The 14,601-nt window shown below is 36.4% G+C and overlaps 1 protein-coding gene across 2 annotated transcripts in view; it reads left to right on the forward strand.

The window, feature by feature from the left end:
• SCYL2 (SCY1 like pseudokinase 2) overlaps nucleotides 1-14,601 on the forward strand; it is a 70,439-nt gene that overhangs the window by 13,387 nt on the left and 42,451 nt on the right. For both annotated transcript variants that reach the window (XM_050750058.1, XM_050750059.1), the window contains exons 2-3: nucleotides 2,253-2,457; nucleotides 12,134-12,291. In XM_050750058.1, coding sequence (XP_050606015.1) covers nucleotides 2,281-2,457; nucleotides 12,134-12,291 — 335 coding nt within the window. In that variant the 5' untranslated portion in view covers nucleotides 2,253-2,280. The remainder of the gene's footprint in view (nucleotides 1-2,252; nucleotides 2,458-12,133; nucleotides 12,292-14,601) is intronic.

Below are 14,601 nucleotides of genomic sequence, written 5' to 3' on the forward strand. Positions count from 1 at the left end.
CCTCTAATTATCTTTGAAGTCTTTACCTGACTCCAGATTAGGAACTGCTACCTTAAAACTGTCTATGCCCATGTATTCCCTGAGAAGTCTTCAGGTAACCCTAGAGATACAGACATTATAGTTTGAAGAAAGCTTCCTTTAGCTTTCTTCAACTAAAGATGTCAACAGACATCATCACAATTAGAGTCTATTTTAATTTACCAAAGGAGAAAAGTTAAGCCTGGCAATTACTAATTATTAATACGGGTTGAATATCCCTAATCCAAAAATCTGAAGTGCTCCAAAATCTGAAACTTTTTGAGCAGTGACATGGTGCTTAAAGGAAATGCTCATTGGAGCATTTCGGATTTTAGATTTTTGAATTAGGGTTGCTCAATCAGTAAGTATGTAATGCAAGCATTCCAACATCTGAAAAAAATTAAAAAATCCAAAATGCTTCTGGTCCCAAGCATTTAGGATAAATATTCAACCTGTAACAACTACTGATCATTATGCTTATTAAAAATTACCAAATAAATATTATTATTAATGACACATCATTCATAACAAAGCTATGTAAAATTTTAAAAATAATCTTCAGACTTTATGCTTATGCTTGTTTATGATGCCTGTATGTATTTTATTGCCCCTTTACCATCAGTGCTTTTTTTTTTTTTTTTTTTTCTTTTGGAGATAGAGTCTGGCTGTCACCCAGTCAGGAGTGCAATGGTGCTATCCCAGCTCACTGCAGCTCCCCATCCCGGGCTCAAACGATCCTTCCACCTCAGCCTTCCAAGTAGCTGGGAGTATAGGCACATGCCGCCATTCCTGGCTAATTTTCATATTTTTTGTAGAGATAGGGTTTCTCCATGCTTCCCAGGCTGGTCTCAAACTCGTGAGCTCAAGTGATCCACCTCCATCAGCCTCCCAAAGTGCTGGGATTACAAGCATGAGCCACTGTGCCTGGCCAATGCTTCTCTTTTAGGAGATTTTCTTAAGTGATTTGATAGTTGAATGTAATTATTATTTAATAATGAGTAAAACTTTTTATAAAATACCAATTTGGGCTAGACATGGTGGCTTATTTATTCCTGTAATCTCAGCACTTTGGGAAACCAAGATGGGAGGATCACATGAGGCTAGGAGTTTGAGACCAGCCTGGGCAACATAGCAAGACCCTGTCTCTACAGAAAAATAATAATAAGGAAAATACAAATTTATTGCTTAGTAAAACATTAGCATCTTTTAAGTTTTATATTGTTGTTTTTAATGTGAAGTGATCGACACCTGTGAAAAGGGGTGGAAAAAGAAAAAATAAGAGTAAATTTTTAAATGTGAAGTGAGAGACAGACCTTCTATATTTGTTGTTGTTGTTGTTGTTGTTTTTGAGACAGAGTCTCGTGCTGTCACCCAGCCTGGAGTGCAGTAGTGCGATCTTAACTCTTGACTCACTGCAACTTCCGTCTCCCAGGTTCAAGCAATTCTTGTACCTCAGTCTCCCGAGTAACTGGGATTATAGGCGCGCGCCACCATGCCTGGCTAATTTTTGTATTTTTGTAGAGATGGATTTTTGCCATGTTGGCCCGACTGGTCTTGAACTCCTGGCCTCAAATGATCCTCCTGCTTTGGCCTCTCAAACCCCACAAACCCCACTTTAAGTCTTTTTTTTTTTTTTTTTTTTTTTGAGATGCAGTCTCTCTCTGTCAGCAAGGCTGGAGTGATCCCGGCTCACTGCAACCTCCACCTCCTGGGTTCAAGTGATTCTTGGGCCTCAGCCTCCCAAGTAGCTAGGACTACAGGCACCCACCACCATGCCTGGCTAATTTTTGTATTTTTAGTAGAGATGACGTTTCACCATGTTGGCCAGCTGGTCTCAAACTTCTGGCCTCAGGTGATGCGCATGCCTTGGCCTCCCGAAATGCTGGTATTACAGGCATGAGCCACCATGCCCATCCCCCACTATAAGTCTTACAGGATCCGTGTTATACAGTTGAGCAATATTCATTCTCTTTCTTAATGTCATTGTCAAGTGTGAATATATCTTTTCCTGGTCAGTGAGAACTGAGGTTGAAACAAACAGTTTGATTTCTGGACTTACATTTGTACTAAAGTGTATTGGGTTCTCTGAGGACAAAACCAACATACAACTTTTATCTATATAGGATTATTCTGTTCGCTGTTTGGGAGATCTTATGCTTTTCAAATTAAACTATGAATAAATGCTTATACAAATAAGAAATGATCAGTTCTCCACTATCCTTCTGTTTTTCTAGGTGACTGTAACTACCCAATATTGCAGCCATGGAGTCCATGCTTAATAAATTGAAGAGTACTGTTACAAAAGTAACAGCTGATGTCACTAGTGCTGTAATGGGAAATCCTGTCACTAGAGAATTTGATGTTGGTCGACATATTGCCAGTGGTGGCAATGGGCTAGCTTGGAAGATTTTTAATGGCACAAAAAAGTCAACAAAGCAGGTAGGTTTTAATTCAGCATCCAGTTGGAAAAAACACACATGCTAAGAACCATAAAATGCGTGTATGCATTTTTATGTTAAGAAATGCCAAAAGTTCTTAAATGAGTTTTTTAGTTCTCATTTTATCTTACGATGTCATACAAAAAACAAATGCTTTTAAATGTGCTCTGAATCCTCCTGGTTACAGATATACTGTTTGACATACCATATCATCTTGAAATCTAATTTTGCTTACTTCATAAACATGTCAGTTGAGCAAACTAGTATATTAAATTGTAATATTTAGTGAAGTATATGTTTTAGGATAGAAATTGCCATGTTTGTTAAATTTTCTTTTCATGTTTGTCAGTATGTTACTGGCAAAATACCCAGTTAAATTTTTCAATGTTAAGTGTGTCTTAGTGCAGTCTTAGTGCTGGGATTACAGCGTGAGCCACTGTGCCAGGCCAAAATCACTGTTTTCAAAAGTACTTTTACTTCCCTACAAGTGAAATATATGGGTTGTAAAATGTAAAGGATTTCTTATATATACCTCCCAATAACTACCACAGTCATACAATTGTGGGTATGCATTATTTGCTACTTTTCCGAAGTTAGCTTATTTTCCAGCTAAGTACATTGAAGACCAAATTGGCTTTGGTTATCCTTTTATGAAATAGGAATCTTAGTCCTGTGATAATTTGCTGGTATGTCATTTGTATCCAACCTGTTAAATCTTGTTTTTATTGCCATTTGGAAGTCTTTATTGAAATTCAGAGTTGATCTGCATCTGAAATGCTGATCGATTTGTTGCTTTTGAACATTGCTTTTTCTTCAATTCACCATAAGCTCATCCAAAAAAGTAAATGGTTTCTTGAGTATTGACTACCTAAAAACTATTAATGAGGTCATGAGTTGTGTAAATGAACAACCTCCTCTGATTCCAGCACACGTTGCTTTTACAATCAGTTATATAAGGGGAAAACAAAATAACATTTACAAAATTAGACATTTTTATTAAGGATGTGATAATATATAATAGCATCTCTGTGCCTAACCAGAAAGGTTCTAGGTAGTTGTGGTAATATCAGTATTTCATATGCTGAAATCTCCTGATGATGTTGGAGCTTCTAGAACATGAGAACCAGGCACAAATGATAGACCCCCTTCTCAACTGCTGACTGTCAGCACTGGATTTTTTAAGGAAACTTTACTGCATTCCACTTTTTTTCTATATATATTGCTTTGGAATGAAAGGTGGTACACCAGTGAGCTCAGTGGATATAGGTTCAAATTTTCTTTTTTTGCCTCCATCAACTTGCAGGGGTCAGAACTAAGTATCCTGTCTTTACTACTGGTTAATTTTTTAAAGAATAGCTAAGTCCTTAACCACCTTGACATTGAAGCATCATTTAAATTTCCCCTTTAATTGAAAAGTTTTAATTCTTTCTCATTTGTCTCATTTTTACTCAGTGAATCATACCAAATATACAGTCTAGAGCTGTGCTACCCAATATGGTAGCCAAAGTTAAATTAATTTAAATTCCTTAGTTGTACTAGTCACATTTCAAATGTTCCATGGCCGCATGTGGCTCGTCTAGGACCACTGTACTGGATAATGTAGATATAGAACTTTCTATCTTTACAGAAAATTCTGTTGATAGGACAGTACTGATCTAGATAACCTGGAAGAAAAATAATGAAAAAAGATAACTGTTCTTGATCTCTTTTTTCTCCGTAAAGAGGCATTAAGACTCAGGGCGTCCTTTCTGCCCTCTCAGTCTTTCTTGTGCCGTGTTACAGTTGTGTTATATGGCAGCATATATGATCTGAAATTTGACATTGAGTTTGAGGTAAACAATGGGTTAGGAGTTTGGGACGGGGGATTTTCACACATAGTTTTAATATTTGAAGACGGCCAGGTGCGGTGGCTCATGCCTGTAATTCCATCACTTTGGGAGGCTGAGGTGGGCAGATCACTTGAGGTCGGGAGTTTTAGACCAGTCTGGGCAACGTGGTGAAACCGCATCTCTACTAAAAATACAAAAATTAGCTGGGTGTGGTGGCACATGCCTATAGTACCAGCTACTCGAGAAGCTAAGGCAGGAGAATCTCTTGAACCTGGGAGGTGGAGGTTGCGGTGAGCTGAGATGGCGCCACTGCACTCCAGCCTAGGTGACAGAGCAAGACTCCGTCTCAAAAAAAAGAAAGAGAAAGAATAAGACATTAAGATTTTTCAGTTATTATTTGGATAAATTTACCAAATTATAAGGTTCGTAAACATATTGAAATTGATAGCTCTTTACTGATAGCTTATTGGCTTTTTAAGCTACTATTTAAGTTTTATACTAATGGTATATGCTATTAGTGAACTTGTAGAGCTGTTTAGTTTCTTTTCTTTTTTTTTTTTTTTTTTTGAGACAGCGTCTCGCTCTTTCGCCCAGGCTGGAGTGCAATGGTGTGATCTGGGCTCCCTGCAACCACCGCCTCCCGGGTTGAAGCAATTCTCCCACCTCAGTATCCCGAGTAGCTAGGACTACAGGCGCGTGCCACCATGGCTGGCTAATTTTTGTATTTTTGGTAGAGACGGGGTTTCACCACCTGGGCCAGACTGGTCTAAAACTCCCGATCTCAAGTGATCCGCCCGTCTCAGCCTCGCAAAGTGCTGGGATTCAGGCATGAGCCACCACGCCCGGCCTAGTTTCTTTTTTGAGTGTTCATTTAGAAGCGGCTCTTAGTTTCTCGTTATTATTTTTTTCTGGAATCTCAGCTGGGATGCTAAAGACATCTCCAGGTGATATTTAGAGAATAAAAATTGTGGTATTGGCCGGGCATGGTGGCTCATGCCTGTAGTCTCAGCACTTTGGGAGGCCAACCTGGAAGGACCCCTTCGCTCAGGAGTTTGAGACCAACATGTGCAATGTAGGGAGACTCTGTCTAAAAAAAATTGTGTAGTCTGCTTAATTTTTAAAATATAAACTTATTTTTAATAACTTATGTTCAGCATATTATAGAATATTGCACAAATCCTGAGTGTACAGCTTATGTTCACAGTGAATACACCCATGTAACCAGCATCCAGACCAATTAAAAAAAACTACTAATACTGGTGTCCTTTCCTAGTCATTATTCCTAACCACTACCCTGTCCTTTAACACTAGAATAATTCTGCCTGTTTTTGAACTTTATTTAAATAGAATTGTATATACTCTTATATTTGACCCTTTTTCCTTAATAGTATATGGATAAGCTAATCTGTGTTGTTGAACAACGCAGTTTTTCTTTTCATTGATAAGAGTACAGCTGTAGACATTCTTGTTTGTGCCATTGGCACATATGAGGCATTACCTAGGTATGGAATTGCTAGGTTGTAGTGTATGTGTTCATTGCCAAATAATTTTTCCAGTGTGATGCCAGTGTACTAGAAACTTCCACCAGCAGTTACAGTTTCTTCACATCCCTGCCAATGTTGTTATATAGTCTTTTTAATTTTAGACATTCTGGGTGGAGGGTTTATTTAATTTTTGAAAATTCAGTGAAATATTCCCTGCTTCCCTGTCTTCTGAACTTTAAGAATGTCTGATAGGTAATTCAGACATAGAATTTATACCATTATATTTCTGTTATAGCTTTCTAACTGACTTAGTCTTTTTACACAATTTCATGTTTTCAGGCTTAAAATGGTCATTTGAATATAGGTATTATTTTCAAACATATTGTTATGTTCTTTGTTATAAATATTTATTTGAGAGGTATTTCTGAGGCAAATGCCCTTGGTTGAATTTCGTTGACTTTGCTAATTTTTAAGTTATACTTTATTTAAACTAGTCATTAAAGATGGAAATTTTTATTTTGGCCAAGCTATAGATATAATGAGAAATGTTTACCATATATACGTACATACGTGTATGTCCTTTAAAAATTGGAATACTATGTTATCTGTTAGGTAGGAATATTATGACTATCAAGGCTGCTAATTTGTTTAAATGATTTCTAATAAAACACCACATACGTTTAATTTCCATCTCAGCTATGTCCCTGATTTTTACCTCCTTTCAAGTAGAAGAATAATTCTACATTTTGAAATTTCTTTCAACTGTCAAATATCAAGCTAAGGGATTTATTTTGGAAGAAGATGTTTAAAAAAATGTGTATGTATGTGTATATGTTTATACATGTAATTTTGCCTGGTCTTGGGATATTTAAGCATTTATTTAGTAAGCATTTCTGTTGATCTTGATATAAGATTCTGTGTTGTCAAGGAATTACCCTTCAAAATTGATTAGTTTAACATTTATGAGTAGTCTTCTAGTATTCTACATTTCTTATGACCTTTTATATTTGCTTTTGCAGTAGACCTTTTTTCTTGAAAAAAAAAAAAAAAAGGTAGCTTTGTGTTAGTTTGCTTTAAAAGTTGTATTTGTTGACCTGATATTTTTGCCCTACTTCAGGGGCTTCATAACACCTCCCTGAAATGACTGTTTCTATGAGGATAGTGAAGATTGATTGATTTCTAATAATTATTATATAATAAATACTTAATTGTTCATATCTTACCCACTCTACCAAACATCAGGTTGGCCATAATCCCTTCCTTACTATAAAATGTACAGGACATAATCCTTCCTTACTACAGAATATACATTGTGTTATCCAGATGCCAGTATTCATGGATGAGGCTTGCTAATATTATATATACAAAAGCATAATTAAATTATAATAAATAATTAAATTAGAATAATTAATAGTTTTAAAATAAAGGAAACTTTTGTGCAAAGCCAAATATGCTAGTCATGTCACCTAGACAAAATATAATCATAAACTAGGAATTTTAAGGGGTATGTTTTTACCTTTCATTCTTCTCAACAACTTATTTTTAACTTAATGTAAATAAAAGTTTATATTTTGGTTTACTGTTTTGAAGAAAGAACATCCCAAAATCAGATGAAAAATGGAGTGTGTGATGCTTGATAGTCACCACCAGCCAGTCATGAGGGTCCATAAAATAGAGATCTCAGGGAACATCTGTGTTCCAGAAACCACCTCTGGTGCCTTAGTGGAGGTCGTGATCGCTGTTGGAAAATTATGTAATTTAAATTTTATTACTTAAAACTATCTTGTTGGCCGGGCGCGGTGGCTCAAGCCTGTAATCCCAGCACTTTGGGAGGCCGAGGCGGGTGGATCACGAGGTCAGGAGATCGAGACTATCCTGGCTAACATGGTGAAACCCCATCTCTACTAAAAATACAAAAAACTAGCCGGGCGTGGTGGCGGGCGCCTGTAGTCTCAGCTACTTGGGAGGCTGAGGCGGGAGAATGGCGTGAACCCGGGAGGCGGAGCTTGCAGTGAGCCGAGATCACGCCACTGCACTCCAGCCTGGGAGACACAGCGAGACTCCATCTCAAAAAAAAAAAAAAACAAAAAACACAAAAACTATCTTGTTATCAACAGAGCTCAACTTTGTAGTAAGCAAACTAGCTTCTTTGTTGTTTTTTTCCCCCCCCAGAGATGGCAGTTTTAATATGTTGCTCAGGCTGGAGTGCAGTGGCTATTCACAGGCACAACAATAGCTTACTACAGCCTTGACCTCCTGGGCTCAAGCGATCCTCCCACCTCAGCCTCCCAAGTAGCTGGGATTACAGGCATGTGCCGCCATGCGTGACTCACAAGTAGCTCTTAAAAATTATAAATTAGGTCTGTATCAAATGGGACGTATACTGTATTGTGACAGATACTACAGTTTTTTAGAATATTTTCATAGCCTTTTTTGTTTAAAGTTAGGCTATTGAGAAAAAATACCTTTTAGTGAGTGTCTTTCTTTGCCAATGTTTTTAAAGAATAAGCAATGAATAAATAAAGAATAGTATGCCATATATTGCTTATATTTTGCTCTAATAATTTTTGTATTAAAAAACTCTCAAAATTTAACTACAGTTAACAGTTGTTGAATCTTAAGCAGAAGACATACTGGATGATTGTGCTATTTGATCTTTTCTGTATATTTGAAATTTTTGTTAATAAAAAGTTAAATATTTTAATTAAAAATGATAAAAAGCTTTAATTGCTTATCTTTATTTACTATCAGTAGGCAATAGATATCTGAGTATCTTCTAGGCATAACTGCTGGGTTCTGTGGTAGATACAGAGACACATAAGACATTGTTTCTTTCTTCAAGAAGATTGTAATACATATAAGGTGATTGAACTTTTGCATAAGTGATATGTGTTAGCAGAGTGGGTAGTATAGAAAAGTAGTAAAAGAAAAATGTAAGTTAGAAATTAGATTATGGTATATTCTGATGAGAGGCTTTGTACAGTGTAATAGTTTTCTTTTAGGAAGTCAGTATGAGGCCTGAGGATTAACAACACAACCTTGTTAACATTGGTTAATTTTAATCAACTGATTGAAACAAAGAGAAAATATTTTTAAAATAGTTGATAACCTATTCTGACTTATTTAGGAATCTATCGTCTTTGACCTAAAACCATGGACTGAGAGAATTCTGTGATTTTTTTTTTCTTTTCTTTTTTTCTTTTAAGAGATGGGGCCTTACCATGTTGCCCAGGTTGGTCTTGAGCCCCTGGTGTCAAACCATTCTCCTGCCTCATTTTCACAGTGTTGGGATTACAAGCATGAACCACCATGCCCAGCCAGTGTTTTCTTTTTCTTCATGAACTGTAGTGTTCCTCTTTACATGTGGTGAAACTGCAAGAGCTATTTCATGTGGTCCTTTTTTTATATATATATTTAGAACATCTTGAGCTGAGCATGGTGGCTCATACCTGTAATCTCAACACTTTGGGAGGTTGAGGTGGGAGGCTTGCTTGGGTCCAGGAGTTTGAGACCAGCCTGGGCAACATGGTGAGACCTTGTCTCTACAAAAAAATTAAAAAATTTGTCAGGCATAGTGGCACACGGCTGTGGTCCCAGCTACTCGGGAGACTGAGGTGAAGGGATCACTTCAGACCAGGAGGTGGAGGCTACAGTGAGCCATGATTGTGCCACTGCACTCCAGCCTGGGTGATAGAGTGAGACCCTGTCTCAAAAAAAAGAAAAAACAAAAAAACAAAAAAAATCCTTGAAAAATAAAACATTTATTTATTTTTATTTATTTATTTTTTTTGAGATGGAATTTCGCTCTGCTGCCCAGGCTCCAAAGTGCTGGGATTACAGGCATGAGCTACCGCACCGGCCACAAAACATTTAAATTGGATGTATTTATAAAATGTGTTATAGCAGAAGACTTACTAAAATAAGATTGTGCACATGAATGGCAAGATGGGAACTTGAAGTTTTAGGTCATTTGTTTTTAGTTCAAATTAGTATTATGTAAAACTCTTACCTCCTGGTTGTCCTGTGCCTCGTAATGATCAGGAGTTAAGATGAGGTGTTTATATGAGTGCTGTTTAAAGCTGTTACTCAGCCTAAATGACTGATTTCTTTCTTGAAGACATGCATCGTGTTTTACTTTGGTGTTCCGTATTTTCCCTGTGTTATTTCTGGGGCGACAGAATGATGTCTTGGCTAAAAATATAGTCCTGTGGACTGTGTTTGAAACTTGACTTTTTTTATCTTAGAAAACATTTTTCTTCTCCACAACATCCTCATTTGTAAAGTTAATATATTTGTCTCATAGGGTTTCTGTGAGGAATAGAATAATTCCTGAAAAGTACTTAGCACAGTGCTTGGCACATATAAATATACAAATGCTATCTATTGTTATTTCTATTATATAAATAGTTGACTTGGGAACCTCTTTATTTGTAAGATTTTCTAGTAGACTAATGCCTGAAACTTTAGCTGTAGAGTGTATTATATTTTCATGTTTTATCTCATTCCGTTTTTGACTCTGGTTTGAAAATAACAATGACCAAGGTTTGAGTTCAGGGTCAACATAATAAATGGCAGGAGTTAAATTCCATTTTGGGTTTGTGTGACTCTGGAAACTGGGCTCTTGATCACTGTTGTATTCTTACATGCTGCATGTTTATTTCTGTGTGACATGGGAATGGTATTGGGTTTATATCACATCATTTTGTTTAGCTTAATATATTGATGTTCCTTATCAAGTTGACAGGATGTTGAATCTCTACCTTTCAAAGTTGATTCTTGACCATTGGTCTTGAATGTGTGTATCATTGATCATATATATGTGTCATTGATCAGATGGGTGTCAGCAGAAAACTCATCAGTAATAGAAAAGTAACAAAATACAGGTCTTGATGTTAGTGGTGTAACGACATTAGCTGACATTAATTGAATATGTCAAGTACTAGAGTAAGTTCTTTTTATGTTACTGTGTGATTTATTCTTCAGTGTTCCTTTGAGGTATTCATACTATTCTTTATTCTTTTTTTTTTTCTGTTGAGAAAACTTGCCCAAAGGCAGCTGGTCAGTTGAAGGGAAATTGACTCAAAGTCTCCTCTGATCTAATGCCAACGTCTGGAGTGCTGTATAAATACATTCTCTGTTGTTTTATTGTAGTAAATGCTGCCTTATTCACAAATGCTTGGGGGAATGTTGTGTTTTAATTGAGTTACAGTGCTAAATAATTCCTTTTTGTTGCCACTTTTCAGAGACTTACTCCTCTAATATCCTTAACTCATTTATATACATAAGGAACCCTCATTTTACAAGTTATGTTTGAGAAATTTATCAGATTGGATTTTTTGCGGTGAATCTCTATGAGATGATTGAGTTGCCAGGCTAACTTGTGTAAATAATAATGCTAATATAGCAAAAATGCAGAAGAAAATAATTAGAAGAGAAAAAAATGAGAATAGAAGAATAATGTCTTGGATATTGATATTGATAGTTGAGTAGCAGTAGGTTTAATTTGAGGCTTTCAAAGACATAGAAATTCTGAAAGAGTTTCTAAATCTTTCAAGGAATTTTGGAAGGCTAGCATTCTTTGCTAATTTTGCTTCCAGTTTATTTTGCATTATTACCGAGAACACACATCAGTGATTTAATACATCACCTATCGGTAGAGTTTTTTTTTATTGATTTGTTAAGAGGAGGTAACTAGATGAGAACTGTTTTTCCTTGGGTATCTGAGGGATAGTGAAAGGAAGAAGATGATAGGGAGGATGTGTGCTTTTAATAGTATAAAATAAGCTGTGAATGATTTCAAAGAGAGGTGGTGGGAGAGCAAGTCCCTGTACTAGTAACCATTTACATTTACTGCCCCTAACAAGATGGGGGATAGGAAGGTATGAGATAGAATATAGATTATTCATATCTAAAAGATACTGCAAATTTGTTTTTCTTACAAACAAGTGCTCCCTGACGTACAACCTTTCTTTCAAAAAGCATTTCAAGATTTCGTAGTATACTTCAGGATTATCATTGTAAGTTACATTTTAAATTTTTAAACATTTTCTTTGAATTCTGTGTCCGTAAGAGTTTACTACACAGGAAACAACAGACTGTACACAGTTAATATGTATCTGTGATAGCAGAATTCAAAGGTAAGGTTTTTTTCCTGTGTTCTTTAGATGAGGACTCTAGGTTTTACACCTTTCAAAATGTTTAGATTTACTATCATAAGGAAACCAACTCTTTGATATCAGAAAAGTATTACAGTGATGCTAAAATTTTTATGGTGTAGTTATTTCTATTTGTAGATTGTGATGTTCATATAATTTTATTACTTTTCTATATTTCTTGACTAAAATTACCCAATTCTTTTATTTAGGAAGTGGCAGTTTTTGTCTTTGATAAAAAACTGATTGACAAGTATCAAAAATTTGAAAAGGATCAAATCATTGATTCTCTAAAACGAGGAGTCCAGCAGTTAACTCGGCTTCGACACCCTCGACTTCTTACTGTCCAGCATCCTTTAGAGGAATCCAGGTAAATTTTTATAAAAACTTACATAGTAGACTTCCTGAACAAATAGTTAAAAATAATTTTATATTTGAAATCTGTCCGTTTCAAGTATTGTCAGTGAAAAATTCTTATACTGTCAGTGTTGAGTTCTTATACATTTGTTTTCTCCCTAAAATTTATTTGCACTGTCTATGTATATGTCTCTCTTTGAAATATTAATACTTTCTTTACTTTTGCCATGATTCTGTACTTCAGTGCCTACCCTGTGCTCTTCACTACAGTAGTCAAAATAGAAGATGCAAGGGTATGGAATACAGTTCTTGCCTGAAAGTAGCTGTCCTTGCTAATTTGCTAGAATTTCTTGTCTCCTTTTCATTGGTACAGTATTTGGAAGCCAATTTTGTGTGTGTACCAACTACTGTTTCAGACATTTAACCTTCTACTATGCCCAGCATGTCAGTCCATAGCTCTCAGTTACTTTACCATCTATTTTTCTCAAGGGTGCACTTGGGAAGTGTTACTGAGAATGACAAGAAAATGAAATTTATGTAATCTTAACTGGACCCTCAAGCCTGTGGCACTTTTAATACTCCTTTAGATAACCTTTTTGACATTACTTATAACCCCAAATGTATGCCTTTCTTCCTTCTTCCTCAGCAGACTGTATTCCCCTCTCTTAATTCAGAAAATCTTAACCAGATCGTTTGGTATTTGTGTCTTGTGGCCCTGTTGGCCCTTAGGATTTTTAAGTATAGGGGAAAAATGGGAAGATGGAGGACACAGAGCTGGCAGGGTTCCAGGCTGTGTGGAATGAAGGTCCCATCTCCCTTCAATTGTACAGTTTTGCTTTTATCTTTTATTATATTTTGAGTTTCTGCAACTTGGAATCTTCAGTAACCCACCCTTCAAAGGCACAAGATCTTTTTTTTAAACATAAAAGGAAAAATACAAATATTTACTATGTGAAAAACTATGCTAAATGCTTTACATTGTTTAATTTATCTAATTCTCACAATTAACACAGAACAGAGGATCAAAGAAACAATGGTTTTAAGTGCCAGAGCTAGGATTCATTTTGTCATTTTGATTCCTGAGTCCATGTTTTTATTTTTTACTGCACCCTGCTGTATCTACTCAAAAATATGCTCATGTGTCAGTTGATTGATCGAGACAGAGTCTCACTCTGTTGCCCAAGCTGGATTACAGTAGTGCCATCATAGCTCACTGCAGCCTCGAACTCCTGGGCTCAAGTGATCCTCCTGCCTCAGCCTCCCAAGTAGACTACTACAAGTATGTGCTACCATGCCCAGCTAATTTTTTGATTTTTAATTTAAAACTTTTTTGTTTTGTAGAGATGGGGTCTTATATATTACCCAGGCTTATCTTGAACTCTTGGCCTCAAGTGATCCTCCCTGGGATTACAGGTGTGAGTGACTGTGCCTGGCCTCTTTTTCTTTTTTAATTTTTGGGATGGGGTTTCGCTATCGTTGCCCAGGCTTGTCTTGAACTCCCGAGCTTAAGTGATCCTCCTGCCTCAGCCTCTTAAGTAGTTGGAACTACAGATGCATGCCACTGTACCTGGCTTGCTCATATGTCTCTTGCCATAAAAATATTTTTCATTGCCTTTCTTTTCATTGATAAACCCAGAACACTATAGTTTCTGTCTCTTTAATACTGTTGTGAATCCTGTATCCCAACATAGACTGTATCCCAGCGTAGAAATCTATGAAATCTTAACTGGACCCTCAAGCTTGTGGCACTTTTAACACTCCTTTAGATAACCTTTTCGACATTACTTATAACCCCAAATGTATGCCTTTCTTCCTTCTTCCTCAGCAGACTGTATTCCCCTCTCTTAATTCAGAAAATCTTAATCAGATCGTTTGGTATTTGTGTCCTGTGGCCCTGTTGGCCCTTAGGAATTTTAAGTATAGGGGAAAAATGGGAAGGTGGAGGACACAGAGCTTATCCCACACGTATCCTACACTTTCCTGACTCTGTATTTCTTGGTGCTATTTCCTCTGGAGTGTTTTCTATCAGTATCTCTAATGTCACCTATTAGAATCCTACCTATCCTTGTTATTTTATGTTGTATTTACATGCCTTATATCTCGTAATTACGCTTCGGGTCTCTTGAGGGGAGAAGGACTATGAGTTATACTTTTCTGTGTCCCTGCAGCTTTTTGTATAGCGATTTAAATATTATAGAATTAGGAATTTATTGGCAATCATGAAGAGAGACAATTCAAAGATTACTTTAAGATATCCTAATTGTTAGGTTGTAAAAATTGTAGTAGTATTGATAGAAATAGGGACACTTTAGGGAAGAAAAAG

This window comes from Macaca thibetana, chromosome 11 (assembly GCF_024542745.1).
Source record: "Macaca thibetana thibetana isolate TM-01 chromosome 11, ASM2454274v1, whole genome shotgun sequence".
Lineage (NCBI taxonomy): Eukaryota > Metazoa > Chordata > Mammalia > Primates > Cercopithecidae > Macaca > Macaca thibetana.